At 34.6% G+C, this 14,306-nt stretch overlaps 1 protein-coding gene across 2 annotated transcripts in view; it reads left to right on the top strand.

Moving 5' to 3' along the window:
• Positions 1 to 22: 22 nt before the first annotated feature.
• The window catches only part of nbas (NBAS subunit of NRZ tethering complex), a 277,731-nt gene continuing 263,447 nt past the window's right edge, over positions 23 to 14,306 (top strand). For both annotated transcript variants that reach the window (XM_088625619.1, XM_088625618.1), the window contains exons 1-7: positions 23 to 177; positions 1,992 to 2,043; positions 4,480 to 4,516; positions 4,891 to 4,968; positions 5,232 to 5,279; positions 8,442 to 8,485; positions 10,952 to 11,085. In XM_088625619.1, coding sequence (XP_088481745.1) covers positions 67 to 177; positions 1,992 to 2,043; positions 4,480 to 4,516; positions 4,891 to 4,968; positions 5,232 to 5,279; positions 8,442 to 8,485; positions 10,952 to 11,085 — 504 coding nt within the window. In that variant the 5' untranslated portion in view covers positions 23 to 66. The remainder of the gene's footprint in view (positions 178 to 1,991; positions 2,044 to 4,479; positions 4,517 to 4,890; positions 4,969 to 5,231; positions 5,280 to 8,441; positions 8,486 to 10,951; positions 11,086 to 14,306) is intronic.

Here is a 14,306-nt window from a genome sequence, read left to right as displayed (position 1 = left end):
TAAAAACGGTGGACCGCGATGTCTTTTGTGCCTTTCCAGACACCGTAGGTGGATGCACGTAGGATCATGTCCTCCGCTGCAGACATGGCTAGCAAAAACACTTCAGAGAACGAAGAGGAGAACATTCTCTACGATTTACTCATAAATAGCGAGTGGCCACCGGAGACCGATACTCAGGTCAGTGAAAACTGAAGGACGGATATTTGGCTTTAAGGCTTTGTTTCCTTATAATTAATATGTAATTATAAAAGCGTACAGACAGTGACAGGTGAGCCACGTAGCACTAGTGTATTGCAGAATGACGGGAGACAACTCTTAACTAAAACATGCAACAGTAATTGCTACAAGCTTAACTTTTGTGCGTGTGCATCTGCATTACTTGTTTTTTTAAAACTTTTTTTTTTGTTTTGCAGAATCTCAAAAAATAACAATTTGCATTTCATCCATCAATCTACCTGTAATTTTGTGTTGAGTAAAGCATGTCATACCATATGAAAGCAAAATAGGTATATAGTATATAGTATACATTTACTGTTCAAATACATTGTTCCCTGGGAAAGATACGTGAGTATATAGCTCATACTCCTTATCGTTAGCACAATGTAGTGAAACTCTACTGGAAGCACTTTGTCCAGCTATCTCTGAGCACATCTCTGAACAATTACAGTGAACTCAGAACAGTGTCATGCAGTACTGTAGCATGTAGTGCATGTAAAGTGTGGAAATACATTATTAATACAAGTAGTTTTCATGTTGAGCTGTGGTATTTAGACTACTTGTAGAGCTGTTTAAAGAGACCACATAACTTTGTAAGCATCTCTTATATTTACAGTTTGATTAGGTAATGTGTCATGAAAATTAGTAGGTCTTGTATAGACAGGAGTCCACCATCTTGACTACATGAAGTCTCCTTGAAAAGTGACAAAATGAACTACAACTGCTTACATGGAATTATATATTAAATCAGGGGAAGCTCAGTGTTGCCATCTGAGGTATTGTTTCTAATCATCAAAGTCAAAAGTATTTTATTTTCCTCAGTATCTGTATTACCTCAAATGTTTAGTTCAGAAGTGGTCTTTTTACCTGCTTATAAACTATAGCAGTGTAGTTTCTTCTTCTTGTCTGACTCTCAAGTTTTAAGAACTTTCTTGTGTTGGATTTGTGAACCTTTTCCGAACTAACAAAACCTCAAAACATCATTGTAGTTTGTTTTGTGTATGATCTTTTATAATCCTATGATTTGCAGCTTGCGCTCTGCTGTAGCCCAACTCTGATGTCAGGCCTTGAATGGATTATGTTCTTTTGAGCAAAGTTATCACCAAGCAGGGCAGACCTTCATAGCTGTGTTTGTGCTGGGCTGGAGAAGTTTATTTTTTAAACAAAACATCCCTGGTTTAGATTTAGACACATTTTATTTTACTGTTAGCTGTGGCTCTGTACTGTAATTGTGTTGACAATCAAGTAGATTGTTGCAATCTAATGTTTGAAATGCCGAATGTTGATACGGTACTTGTATTAGTTATTTTGTAAATAAAAAAATAGATACACTTTGAAAGTTTTCTATGCACGATATATTTTATTTAATCGGGATATTACTTTACTTATTCCTTTGCGAATTAAAACAACACACACTGTATTGATTTCTATATGTCCTGATATGTATGCATATGTTTATCTATAAGGAACAAGTAATAGGTTTATTCCATGCTGAAAAGAGAAGAAGGGAAACAAGGTCTGTGGAGCCTTCTTCGGGTGTGAGAAAAAGAGGATAGTAGACCGCTAATAAGGCATGGGAGAACAAAAGGCGGGAGTGTGGAAAAGGCAGGAGAGAAGCTGAGTGGGCACTCCACAGCTGAAACGTTTCCTTTTTTATCTCTTTTCAGCAGGGGTTAAACCTATTATTGGTCCCATTTCAGCCTACTCATGCTGATGCAGCTCACCACCTGAACTACTTATGTTTATTAATATTTTCTTTTTTGCCTTTTTTATAGCTGCGAGGGAACAGAGAGCAGAGTTCATCTCTGATTACAAAGGCAGTAACAGGTATGGAAACACCTCATATATCTTATGATCTTTTAAGGACTTATGTATCTGTTTGCTTTTATTTACCGTCACATTCTGTAAAATTATTAACATTTTAAAAAAATGCAGAGTAGCTTTTCCTTCCTAAGGAACTACATTTTTATTATTCTAACTCATATAACTTCAAAATTCTTCAAATGAAGTGGTGTTCTTTGGAGCTTCTACTGTTCCTTTTTGTCTCCACACTGTATCCTTTCCCTAAGATTAGTAAGGATTTTTCCTGTTCTTATTTGTCTGTAAAACTACTGACACTTACCACTTACCATTTACGGTGCACTCACCACTGCCTAACTTAAAACTTAAACTAAAAAACTATATAGTTTGTGTAAAGGCCAATCCTTTTGTCATGATAAAATATTAAAGTATGTAGTATGCTTGTCTAATTTTGCTTTATTATGTACAGATGTAGCCATTCAAAATGCACTGTAAAACCTTGTACCACTGGAAAACATCTACAGCCTACTGCAGTATGTGATTGGCTGGCCAAAATGACGGACAGATGGCACTTGTACATTGGTTGTTACTGAAACTATTGCTTCTCTTTACTGTTCATGTTTAAATCTGCTAAATATGGAATATTAATATGGAATTTTACAACTAAAGTTTGGTAGCTGAGCATAACATTAAGAGGAGCATTATGTCTCTGAACGTCATAAACGATAGTTAAAATAAAAAATACACAACAGTATTCCACTTTCTTCATAAACATTTTAAGCATCAAAGTCTTTCACTCGGTCACTTACTGCGGTTATTTTGGAAAGGATTTTACATGCTCCTGACTATATTAAGTTTATATACTTTATAAAAAGTAAACTCTATGGTTTCCACACTGTGACCCCTTCCCCAAAAAATTCACGGGGGCAACGCCATGTAGATGATTCAGAACTGGATAGAATTTTATCTTGCCTAGTGAAAGCAAAAAAACAGATATTTGTCAACATATTTACTACAATTATCCATCTCAGTAATCTCACTGTGCGTCCTGTTAACACTTCCAATTAAATTTAAAAAAAAAAAGTGTTTTCAGGTGTAAAATATCTGCTGTAATTGTTAAAGTGTTCTGAAAGAGCTTGGGAGGGATTGCTTGGTGCCCGCCAGCGCATTATCATCTTGCACCTGGGGAAAGTGAAAATGCTGGTAGTGCTGGTGGTCATTTATTTCACTCTCCATCACTATGCCCAACCCCACACCACTCCCCACCCCACCCTGGACAGACAAAGTTGATTAAAAACTATTTTAAAAGGATGCGGGGTGTTAAAACAAACTCTGCTTAACAGAGCCGCTTGTAAGAGCAAGGTTACTTTCTGTTCAATTAAAGCTACAGTACAGATTTTAAATTCTTCAACCAAAATTAGCGGTTTGTCAACATCATCAAAATTTGCAAAATCATCACAATTTGCAAGCAGTGCACGACTTCTCAAAAGGTACCTTTTGTCTCTCCTGCAAATTCAACAAAGGCTTATTTTTTATAATTCTGAAACTTGTTAATACTATTGTAGAGAATACGGTTCATGCTGGAAAATCAAAATACCGCCAACTCCTCCCACTGGATTTCACCTCCCACTGTTCCAAAGCCGTATGGTTTCAAAGTATGTGTGAAATGTTTAATTCCTTATCACAAATTAATCACAAAACCATCACTTATAATAATTCATCCAGATACACACTCTCACACCGGAGCCAACAACAAGCTATAATGGAGTATTTTTATGTATTCGACTATGTAAGAAACAAACCAAAAGTAATTCTCAGATCGGGCTTTGAACCGCCTGGGTGTAGTGCGCTACATTACAGTCAACTGCCCAAAACCACTATAAGGACAATAAAAGTAAAAAAAAAAGCAAATGTTAAAATGTTTCCTAAACATCCACTTGTGATATTTTAGCTTCTTAGTTACACGATTCCATATTAATATTACTATCAAGTGGTATTAAATCAGTACAACTTATATTGTTTTACAATAACAGCAAGTGGTGTTCTTACTACATTTTCTTAGAAAAGGATAACACATTATAACTTTTTATGATGTACAGCATATAAGCTTTATAATGTTAGAACAAACACATTAAAACCACTACCCACTGTAAGTTACCAAGTTAAAGTCTTTGATGCGTAAAATATTTATGCATAATTAAAATATTCATGAAGAAGGTGGAAGGTTGTGTACTTTTCTACAATTGAGAAATCTTGCTTTTAATAAATATACCTACTTTTTAATCAGTTTAATGTTTAACATACTGTAATACAAAGTTTACAATTATTAAACAGGATCTGTACATACAATGATGCTGACTGATAAAGGAAGTAGAGGACTATTGTTATCACTTGAAGTACAGTTATATATGAAGTATCATCATAGTTTCAGATTTTAACCTTTATTCTTGCATTTTATTGTAGGTCCATTTAAATTTATTTTGAGTTACCTTTGGTACAGGTAAGTTTTGTATTTGATTTTTCTTGTTCTATATTTCGTGTAATGACAATTTTTTGTTTGGCAAAAAAGGTACCTATTTTAACACTTTCACTTTGGTGTTCTGTAGAACTGTGACCAGAATCCAATAGGGAAAAATAATTAATCTTATTCTTCACAAAGACTTTACTAATTAAATTGTGTTCAGGCTGGTTATAACAACACTCTATTTAACTCAATATTTTAAACTCGAGTAATTGTGCCTTTTAATTAAGGTATCGCCCATGGCATGTGATGCCTTTTTTCAGCAGTTAAAAGTGGTAATTATTTATCCTTATGTTGACCTTTTTTCAGATATGGTTTTCTAACATATAAATGCTTTATCTTCTAATATATAGTCCTTCAAGTTGTTCTCTGCCTCCCGGACTTGTTCGTCTTGTCAGTAAAGAAATTAACTGGCAGCTGGTTCTTGCAAGGTAATCTTAATTAACTTTGTACTACAGTGCACACATTAAGGCTTATTAATCAGGGTTACACATTTAAAAATGTGTTTGTGAGAATAATGATCTTTTTTAGGGCAGCTCCAAGATAACTTATTTATATATTTTTATGCTTTTAAATTAAATTTCATATTATTTGTTAAGTCTTAATAAAGTGTTGGTTTGTAATTTGTAAACAGAATATGTTCTATATGGCTCATAGAATGTCTAAAAGTAAATCAATCTACTCCCTTTCATAGCAATGGAAAACTGCTGGCTGTTGTACAAGATCAGTGTGTGGAAATCAGGTAACTGATTATTTTTTACAGTTCAGTTTTATACTTATCAACTACAGCACCAATAATCTCTAGAGGAAAGGGCATAATTATTTAGTCAATTTTTCGTACATATTAAGTATCTTATTTCATGCAAACTAGGTTATTGTTTAAACCCTAGAAACAGAAGCAGTAGGTGTTTTTCTTTCTTTTTACAGTATGTATCTTGTTAATGGCTATGGATTTCATTTTCTCAGATGACATTTTATCAGAAAAGCTTTTTTATTTGGTGTTTTTCTTTCTGCTTTTTGTGTTCAGAAAGTAAATGGGGAAAAAAGCTAATACTTAGTGATTCTTAGTGAGTAACTAAAAGCTATTTAAATATTTTGCATAACGCTTTACAGTGTAACTCTCCATATAGCATACCAATCTTAATTTTAACCAGCCAGTTCTACTCCTTTATTTTTAATAGCCTGACGTTCCTGGTTTACATCAGCTAACTATCAGTATGAAAACATTAATAAAAAGAAGTTAAACACAACATTGGCAGCAAAAAAATGAAAAAAAGTCTGAATATTGTTTAAGACATTTAAATCAGTTTCTCTCAATGTGTTCATTAAATTTAAAAGCAATGTTTTGAAAGATCATATAAGAGGAATTACAGCTGCTAAAACCCATTTCATATCAACATTTTTATTGTGTTTGCTGCTCTTGGATGGAACAGTAACTCTGCATACTTATTAATTTCCAAAGTTTTCAACAGTCTGACCATTGTCATTAATAAATAACAATTATCACATTCGATGGATTGAAATACTTTTGGAGGGTATAATTTGTTTCTCATTTCACTGCCATTTTACAGTATTGTTTATAAACACTTCTTGAAACATTCATAAATATATTAAAAGCCAGTGAAATATAGCCTGTCTTGTATGAGCTCCATTCGTCGTCAAAGTCTTTAAACCAGAAATGAATAAAAAATACTATATAATTTTAAAGTGTCACATTACTTGAAGTGTTAAAGAAAAAATATCCGACATATGAATGTACTATAACCAAATTGCTGTACTTTATGTTGCCTGAACCCGAGTTCAGGGTACATTTAATACTCTCAGCCCACAGTTTATCCATTTAAAACTACTATCCTTCTTGTGTCAGCCTCAGAGTGCTATCAGTAGATTCACAAGCAGGAATTTTAGGATTCAGTTAATATCTTTTGTGTCAGTAATACTGAATAAAATTAGACAGTCACAAGGTAAATACCCTTTAAAAAATCACTCTCACTGTTACTCACTAGTTATATTTTTCCCATTGAGTAAACTGTTGCACATAAATATTCTTGACGTAAAGAGTTGCATTAATTTAGTAATCCCCGCCCCATCTTTACAGTTGGTAATTTTTCAATAAAGGAAAACATTTCAATTAACAACATAAAATTCTGAATGAATTAGTTAAGAAAAAGGTGTCAGATGAAGGGTACCTTTGTTTGCTACGATGTGACTTAATATTTTTGGCATACATATTTCTCTTGATATATTTAAGTTGTCTTGAAAGACTCCATCTAAAATATTTTAACCAAAGCCTTAAGTAAGGCATATAAAACGTAGGGACATGATAACAAGGAGCACCGCCTTAGAGCTAAGGTCTTGTACCAAGAGAGTGATTTTGAACAAATCTCTTTTGTATAGCCCTGTGGTCTGGCGGTGTAATAGTGTAATTCCTGCTTCCATTCGTTCTGGAGTTAGCAAGTCTGCAGTCCTAAATATTATCACATGTAATAATCCTATTACAAGTATGAGTAGTACTATAAACCTCCTAGCTCCTTCTTTGTGTCCCATATATTACCCTCGTTACCTGTGACCACCACATTAATAATATTAGTAAACACAGAATATTGGAAAATGTTGCCTTTTGTTATTTGAGTTCAGATTTGGTGCTTGGGTGAAATTTGCTGTTTTGCTATTAATTTGCACATACTACATTTGAGTGTAATGGCAAATCAAGTTTAGCGACGCCTATATTTCCTGCGAAGACTAAGAGTGTTTGGGGTTCGACAGGAAGTGATGCTGCTCTTTTACCGTGCTGTAATCGAGAGCATTATCAGATATGGTATTTCAGTGTGGTTTGGTAATCTATCAGTTCATTTTAAATCGCAAATTACCCGCCTCATCCAGACAGCTTTTAAGGTCATGGGTGTGAAATAGCACCTCTCCCTGCAGACAATCTTGCAGACAATTTGATAAATCCATAATCAAACAGGCAGGAAAAATTATATCAGATCCTTTCCACATCCTCAACTTTGAATATGAACTTCTTCCTTCTGGCAAACATTTAAGGGTTCCCAAATGTAAGTCAAGCAGATACAAACATTCCTTTGTTCCACTATCCATTAAAGCTGTCAGCGCAAATGTCAAGGATAAACACAATTTTTACTCTTACAACCCACTTGAGTGCAATATGTTTTGTGATGTGTTATAAATGTTACATGTTGTTATGTGTTATACTGTACATGTGCAATAGAATGATGTGCAATGTTTTTCTTATTTTTTGTAATAGTATAATGTGCAATGTTTTTCTTCTCTTTTTTTTTTTTGCATTGTATTTAAATGTACAGGAGTGCTGGGTGTCCATATAAAAATTCCCTCGGGACAATAAAATCTTATCTTATCATATGAAACCTGGATGTGGAATTCATGTTTTTGTTGTATTTATAATTCATATATGACAATATGTTGCCACTGATGGCTATATCTCTGCATTTAATTTACAATTAATTTCAAAACATCCAGTCAAACATGAAATTAACATTAAATGAAATATAATTGAATAAATACTTTGGTTGAGAGTTGTCTTATTTAATGTAATGGTCTTTTAATTGCTGTTGTCACCTTTGTAGAATGAAATGCTGATTTACTTATTTCACAGTATTCCTTGTTTCATTTTAAGAAGTAATAACAAAAACAATACCTTGTTAAAGTATGGTTTCTAAATAATAGTATAAAGAGAAACAAAGCATATTAAACCCAACAGGAGGTGTACTGAGTGGTAAAAATGTAGATTTTTAATGTAAAAAATCTGCGTTTAGACAGAAAATCTACTGGTTTAGACGGTATTGACTGCATTATTTTTTGGCAAAATAATTGTGACCACTGCTCTTTTCTGCTCATCTAATACTTTATCTTGTTAAACATTTAGATCTGCAAGAGATGATTTTGGTTCAGTCATTGGAAAATGTCAAGGTAATGTTTCAGTTAAATTATTATTTTAATGTTGCCTTTTTCCTTTGGAACTTAATATAAAGGTTCTTTTTTCCAGATGAAAAAATGGGCTACCTGTTCCACTGTAAATTAATTAGTCTGACAATTTATTTGCGGAGAATGTCTAAAAAAAAATCATGAGAAATTACTGGTTTCAGATTAGGTAATGACGTTAAAACTGCTATTTCTAATTAATTTAATGTTGTCATTGAATATTTCTTGAAAAACGTCCTTTCCTTCTTTAGAGCAAGATTACTGGTTAATTTATTTAGAAATAACGAGTTCTCAGATGTCGAAAAGTTATGCATACATCAGAAGAAAATAAATTGCTTCGCTGATGCTGTGTAAACCTGCAGTGTGAATCTTGTTCCTGCAGCGCAAAAATGTGCTGGTTGAGTTAATGCAGCACTGAGATGGCATTTCATGCAAAGTTTCCTGGTTGTCTCTGCTGACAGATAATTAATTAGAAACCAGCTGCAAAATGATTGGAAGTTAATCAGAGCCCATGCAGGATGCAGAACTCTGTTATAGTAATTAATGAACTACTGTGCTCACAGTTAAGCATGCGGCCAAATTAATTGCCACAGTGATTTGATAAGACACAATAATAGCGATTTATTTTTTTACTTCTTTCATTCCAGATTACCTCCGAAACATATTTTCCACATTTGTATGTTTTTGGTATCCTAACATTTTGAGTCTTGTTTAATGATTTATTCGTTTTATAAATTTTAGAACATATAGAATTTTAGACCCTGCACCCTGTAGTGATTATGAAGCCATCCATCCCCTTATTTTCTTTCAGTGGATATGTGTTCTATTTTATAGAGTATAGAGTTGGATTTAAAAAGGTCAGTGTTTATGGGAATGATAGAATGAGGATGGAATGAATCATGGGATGGAAAACTCATCATTCAGCATGCTTTTCCCCTGAAACCAAAACTACAAAGGTCCACTTATCTTATGTTTAGTGGTAAAAAAGTATTATGTAGGATTGATACTGTACGTGTGTGGTTGATTTGGTGGTACCAGGGGTTAGCATTGCTGCCTTGCAGCTCTAGGGCTCTGGGTTGAATTCTGGACCTGTGGTGCTATCTGCATTAAGATATATGTTCTCCCCATGTTTGTACTGGTTTCCTATGGGGGTTCCAGTTTCATCCCACTATTAAAAAACATTCTCGTAGGTTAATTGGCTTGGGAAAATTGGCCCTAGGTTTGAGTGTGTGTCTGCTCTGTGATGGACTGATGACCTGTCTGGTGTGTATCCTTCCTTGCACCCGTTGAAAGCATATCACCTTTTCCTTTTTTTGTTTTCCCGTTAATTCATTCACCTGATTGGATACATACTGTAGCACATCTGTGAATGTGGAATTCATATTGTATCACTCATTGTTAACTTGGACCTTTCTGATTTGTTAAGGGCTGTGTGACTGATGTGGTTTATCTTCATCCCTTTGCGCTGTGTTAATGTTTAGCTTTGATACTTGGATACAGTATGGTGCTGAAGTAAAATTAAATGAGAGGCAAATTACAGGATGGAAGTCAACTGCAGAGGTCACTTTAATTTCATTACTCCAGCTTGTCATAATGAAAAATGAGAAAAAGAAACTGAGAGATTAATGAAAGTTTGAAATTCAAAATCCACTCCAGTATTTCATATTTATCTTAGAATACTGTACTTTGTCATTGATTTTGATGAATTTGCTACAGCTGAATTTAAAAGAGTAATAATGTTAGCCAGATCATTATCCAAGTTGGTGGCTTTTTTATTTGACTCAATCTGTCATTCATTTCTAGTGCAAATCATTAAAAGAGAATTATCATAAATTAATTCACTTGTTTGAGATATATAGTCTTGGAATTCTACATGTCTTGAATAGATAGTCTCAGTTGCATTTCATGTTTCATTTTTATTCTTTTCTGGTTGCAGCCCTACAGCCCAAGTTGTATGTTGTCATGGGAACTGCAAAATTTGATAATACATTTTACTTTTATTTGGTTGGGAAAAAATCCTTTTATATGTTATTTTGTGCTTTCCTCAAAACAGGTTTGCTGTGATTTTCGAAACTTTTTCTGTTTATGCACATTGCACATCTTGATTATTTTCCCAGTTTTACCACAGAATGAATTAACGATAGCTATGATTGTATCAATTTTTTACTTTACATGAGAAGATTTCCAGTTTGGATTGAAACATTTTTTGCTTAAACAACTGAAGGGGGCACTACTGTTTTATACAATTGTGATGGTTGGAAAAAAATAGTATGTAAATCCCAAGAAAACGTTTGTCCATGGGCTGAATTTTGAAAACAAGACATTGATACATTTTGACAAAATAGAGACAACATAAAAATCACTTATTTCAAATTTTAATTGGGCACCATTTAAGATTTTCAGATGGCAGTTTGTTTGAAATATTAAACATTTTTTTTTTTATTGTTCCCACAGTTTCTAAAGATCCGAATCCTCAGTGGAGGAGAGTTGCCTGGAGTCATGACTGCACACTTCTTGCATATGCTGAAAGCACAGGGACAGTGAGGGTGTTTGACCTGATGGGGAGCGAACTTTTCATTATTCCTCCGGTAATAATTTTATGGATTAAAACAGATTATACAGTGCCTTGCGAAAGTATTCGGCCCCCTTGAACTTTTCAACCTTTTGCCACATTTCAGGCTTCAAACATAAAGATATAAATTTTTTATTTTATGTGAAGAATCACCAACAAGTGGGACACAATTGTGAAGTGGAACGAAATCTATTGGATTTTTGAAACTTTTTTAACTAATAAAAAAATGAAAAGTGGGGCGTGCAAAATTATTCGGCCCCCTCGCGTTAATACTTTGTAGAGCCACCTTTTGCTGCGATTACAGCTGCAAGTCGCTTGGGGTATGTCTCTATCAGTTTTGCACATCGAGAGACTGAAATTCTTGCCCATTCTTCCTTGCAAAACAGCTCGAGCTCAGTGAGGTTGGATGGAGAGCGTTTGTGAACAGCAGTTTTCAGCTCTTTCCACAGATTCTCGATTGGATTCAGGTCTGGACTTTGACTTGGCCATTCAAACACCTGGAGACGTTTATTTGTGAACCATTCCTTTGTAGATTTTGCTGTGTGTTTGGGATCATTGTCTTGTTGGAAGATAAATCTCCGTCCCAGTTTCAGGTCTTTTGCAGACTCCAACAGGTTTTCATCCAGAATGGTCCTGTATTTGGCTGCATCCATCTTCCCCTCAATTTTAACCATCTTCCCTGTCCCTGCTGAAGAAAAGCAGGCCCAAACCATGATGCTGCCACCACCATGTTTGACAGTGGGGATGGTGTGTTGAGGGTGATGAGCTGTGTTGCTTTTACGCCAAACATATCGTTTTGCATTGTGGCCAAAAAGTTCGATTTTGGTTTCATCTGACCAGAGCACCTTCTTCCACATGTTTGGGGTGTCTCCCAGGTGGCTTGTGGCAAACTTTAGACGAGACTTTTTATGGATATCTTTGAGAAATGGCTTTCTTCTTGCCACTCTTCCATAAAGGCCAGATTTGTGCAGTGTAAGACTGATTGTTGTCCTATGGACAGACTCTCCCACCTCAGCTGTAGTTCTCTGCAGTTCATCCAGAGTGATCATGGGCCTCTTGGCTGCATCTCTGATCAGTCTTCTCCTTGTCTGAGCTGAAAGTTTAGAGGGACGGCCAGGTCTTGGTAGATTTGCAGTGGTCTGATACTCCTTCCATTTCAAGATGATCGCTTGCACAGTGCTCCTTGGGATGTTTGAAGCTTGGGAAATCTTTTTGTATCCAAATCCGGCTTTAAACTTCTCCACAACAGTATTACGGACCTGCCTGGTGTGTTCCTTGGTCTTCATGATGCTCTCTGCGCTTTCAACAGAACCTTGAGACTATCACAGAGCAGGTGCATTTATACAGAGACTTGATTACACACAGGTGGATTCTATTTATCACCATCAGTCATTTAGGACAACATTGGATCATTCAGAGATCCTCGCTGAACTTCTGGAGTGAGTTTGCTGCACTGAAAGTAAAGGGGCCGAATAATTTTGCACGCCCCACTTTTCATTTTTTTATTAGTTAAAAAAGTTTCAAAAATCCAATAGATTTCGTTCCACTTCACAATTGTGTCCCACTTGTTGGTGATTCTTCACATAAAATAAAAAATTTATATCTTTATGTTTGATGCCTGAAATGTGGCAAAAGGTTGAAAAGTTCAAGGGGGCCGAATACTTTCGCAAGGCACTGTATACTGTAGGAATAGTCTGGGTACCTATTTTGTATCAGGATTAATGCATGAAAATGAGACTGAAAACATCAGCCTGAAGCAGATTAAACTGTACAGAGGCTTCTCATTAAAATTTATAACCACTGAATACTGGCAGTCTGAGGCAGATGGTCTTTTTATTTGTGCCTCTGTTAATATTCCTGTCAGTACAAGAATTTCTTCTGACAAATCAGAGTTTCTGTGGTACTTGTATTTCTGTATACTAATTTATTTTGTTAACTAGTGTTTGCTCTCATTTTTCTGTGGATTTCTTTATAGTGGTTTATAATGGTTTATATAGGTTCTTTATACTGTAAATGTTTGGTAAGCAACATTAACTCATAATAGATCATGAATCCATAGTATATTAACTGTTATAAGATTAGTAACAAATATGTGTAAGTGTAGATGAACAACAAAAAGTTTGTGTAAAAGGAGAAACCACTAAAAGAGGTGACTCAAATTTACCAGATTACATCTGAATGATAATTGGAACTATGTCCTATAATGTAATATAGCAGAATTTGAAATCTGTAGACAAGGCATAAGGCATCAGCCTTATGTTGGATACAAAACAGTTGATATTCCTGTAGAAAATCCCACATAGAAATATGGTGAAGCGTATGTTAGTTTTTAGGGGTAATTTGCATCTGTGTTTCCTGGAGGCTTTGAATTCTAGATTGGATGGAATATATACCAGGACATTTAGAAAAACTCCAAGTTTAGCTGAAATTAGAGATACAATGAAAAAATAATCTGTGTGCAATGCTACTAAGATTATAGTAGCAAATCTAGCTATTTAGCATATGCTGCTAATTTTACAGTACATTATCAAAATGTATAAATCGTTGTTTGTTTGTTTTCGACTGGGATATGAATATATACTGTATATATAGCACTGTATATGAATACAATGTAAATATTAATAAATTACATTACAACAAATTTATTAACAGTTAATATAATACTTACATTTCCATATTTACTATTATAAAAAAAAGTTCCTGATATTCTCATGGATTTACAGTACTAGAACCTAACCTGAAGTATTCCATGAAGATGATCTGAGATTAAATTACTTTTTTGGTTGCATCTTAAACAAATATTTCACGTTGGTTGTGTAAGTTCTAAAGTTGCATTCACATACAAAACCTGCTCATTTGCCTCTGTTGAAGGGTTCTTTCTTCCAATCCTACCTTTTAATACCAAACTGAATGCAAGGATCACTCTGTAAGAGACTGCCCTGGTAAATGATTTAAAAACAATCCACAAAAGGAGAAACAGAAATGTCTATACAAAAACAAATTTCATTCTAAATGTACATTTCTCTAGCAGCCTTTCTAGGGTTTTCTGTCTATACTCCTATGAATCCCATCCTCACTCTTTTCGTGTGAGAGAAATTTTGTTGTGCTTCCTCACCCATGCATGGAAGACAGTATATTTAGAAGATGCCTTCAGAAATCACAGGGAGTCGTCATCCCTGAGTTTCCTTAGAACATTAATCCACCTCATAAAACCTCAGTCAATGCACAACATTGTGT

Source organism: Lepisosteus platostomus, chromosome 3 (assembly GCF_059453375.1).
Source record: "Lepisosteus platostomus isolate fLepPlt1 chromosome 3, fLepPlt1.hap1, whole genome shotgun sequence".
In the NCBI taxonomy this organism is placed as follows: domain Eukaryota; kingdom Metazoa; phylum Chordata; class Actinopteri; order Semionotiformes; family Lepisosteidae; genus Lepisosteus; species Lepisosteus platostomus.
This window is presented reverse-complemented; position numbering and strand designations above follow the sequence as displayed.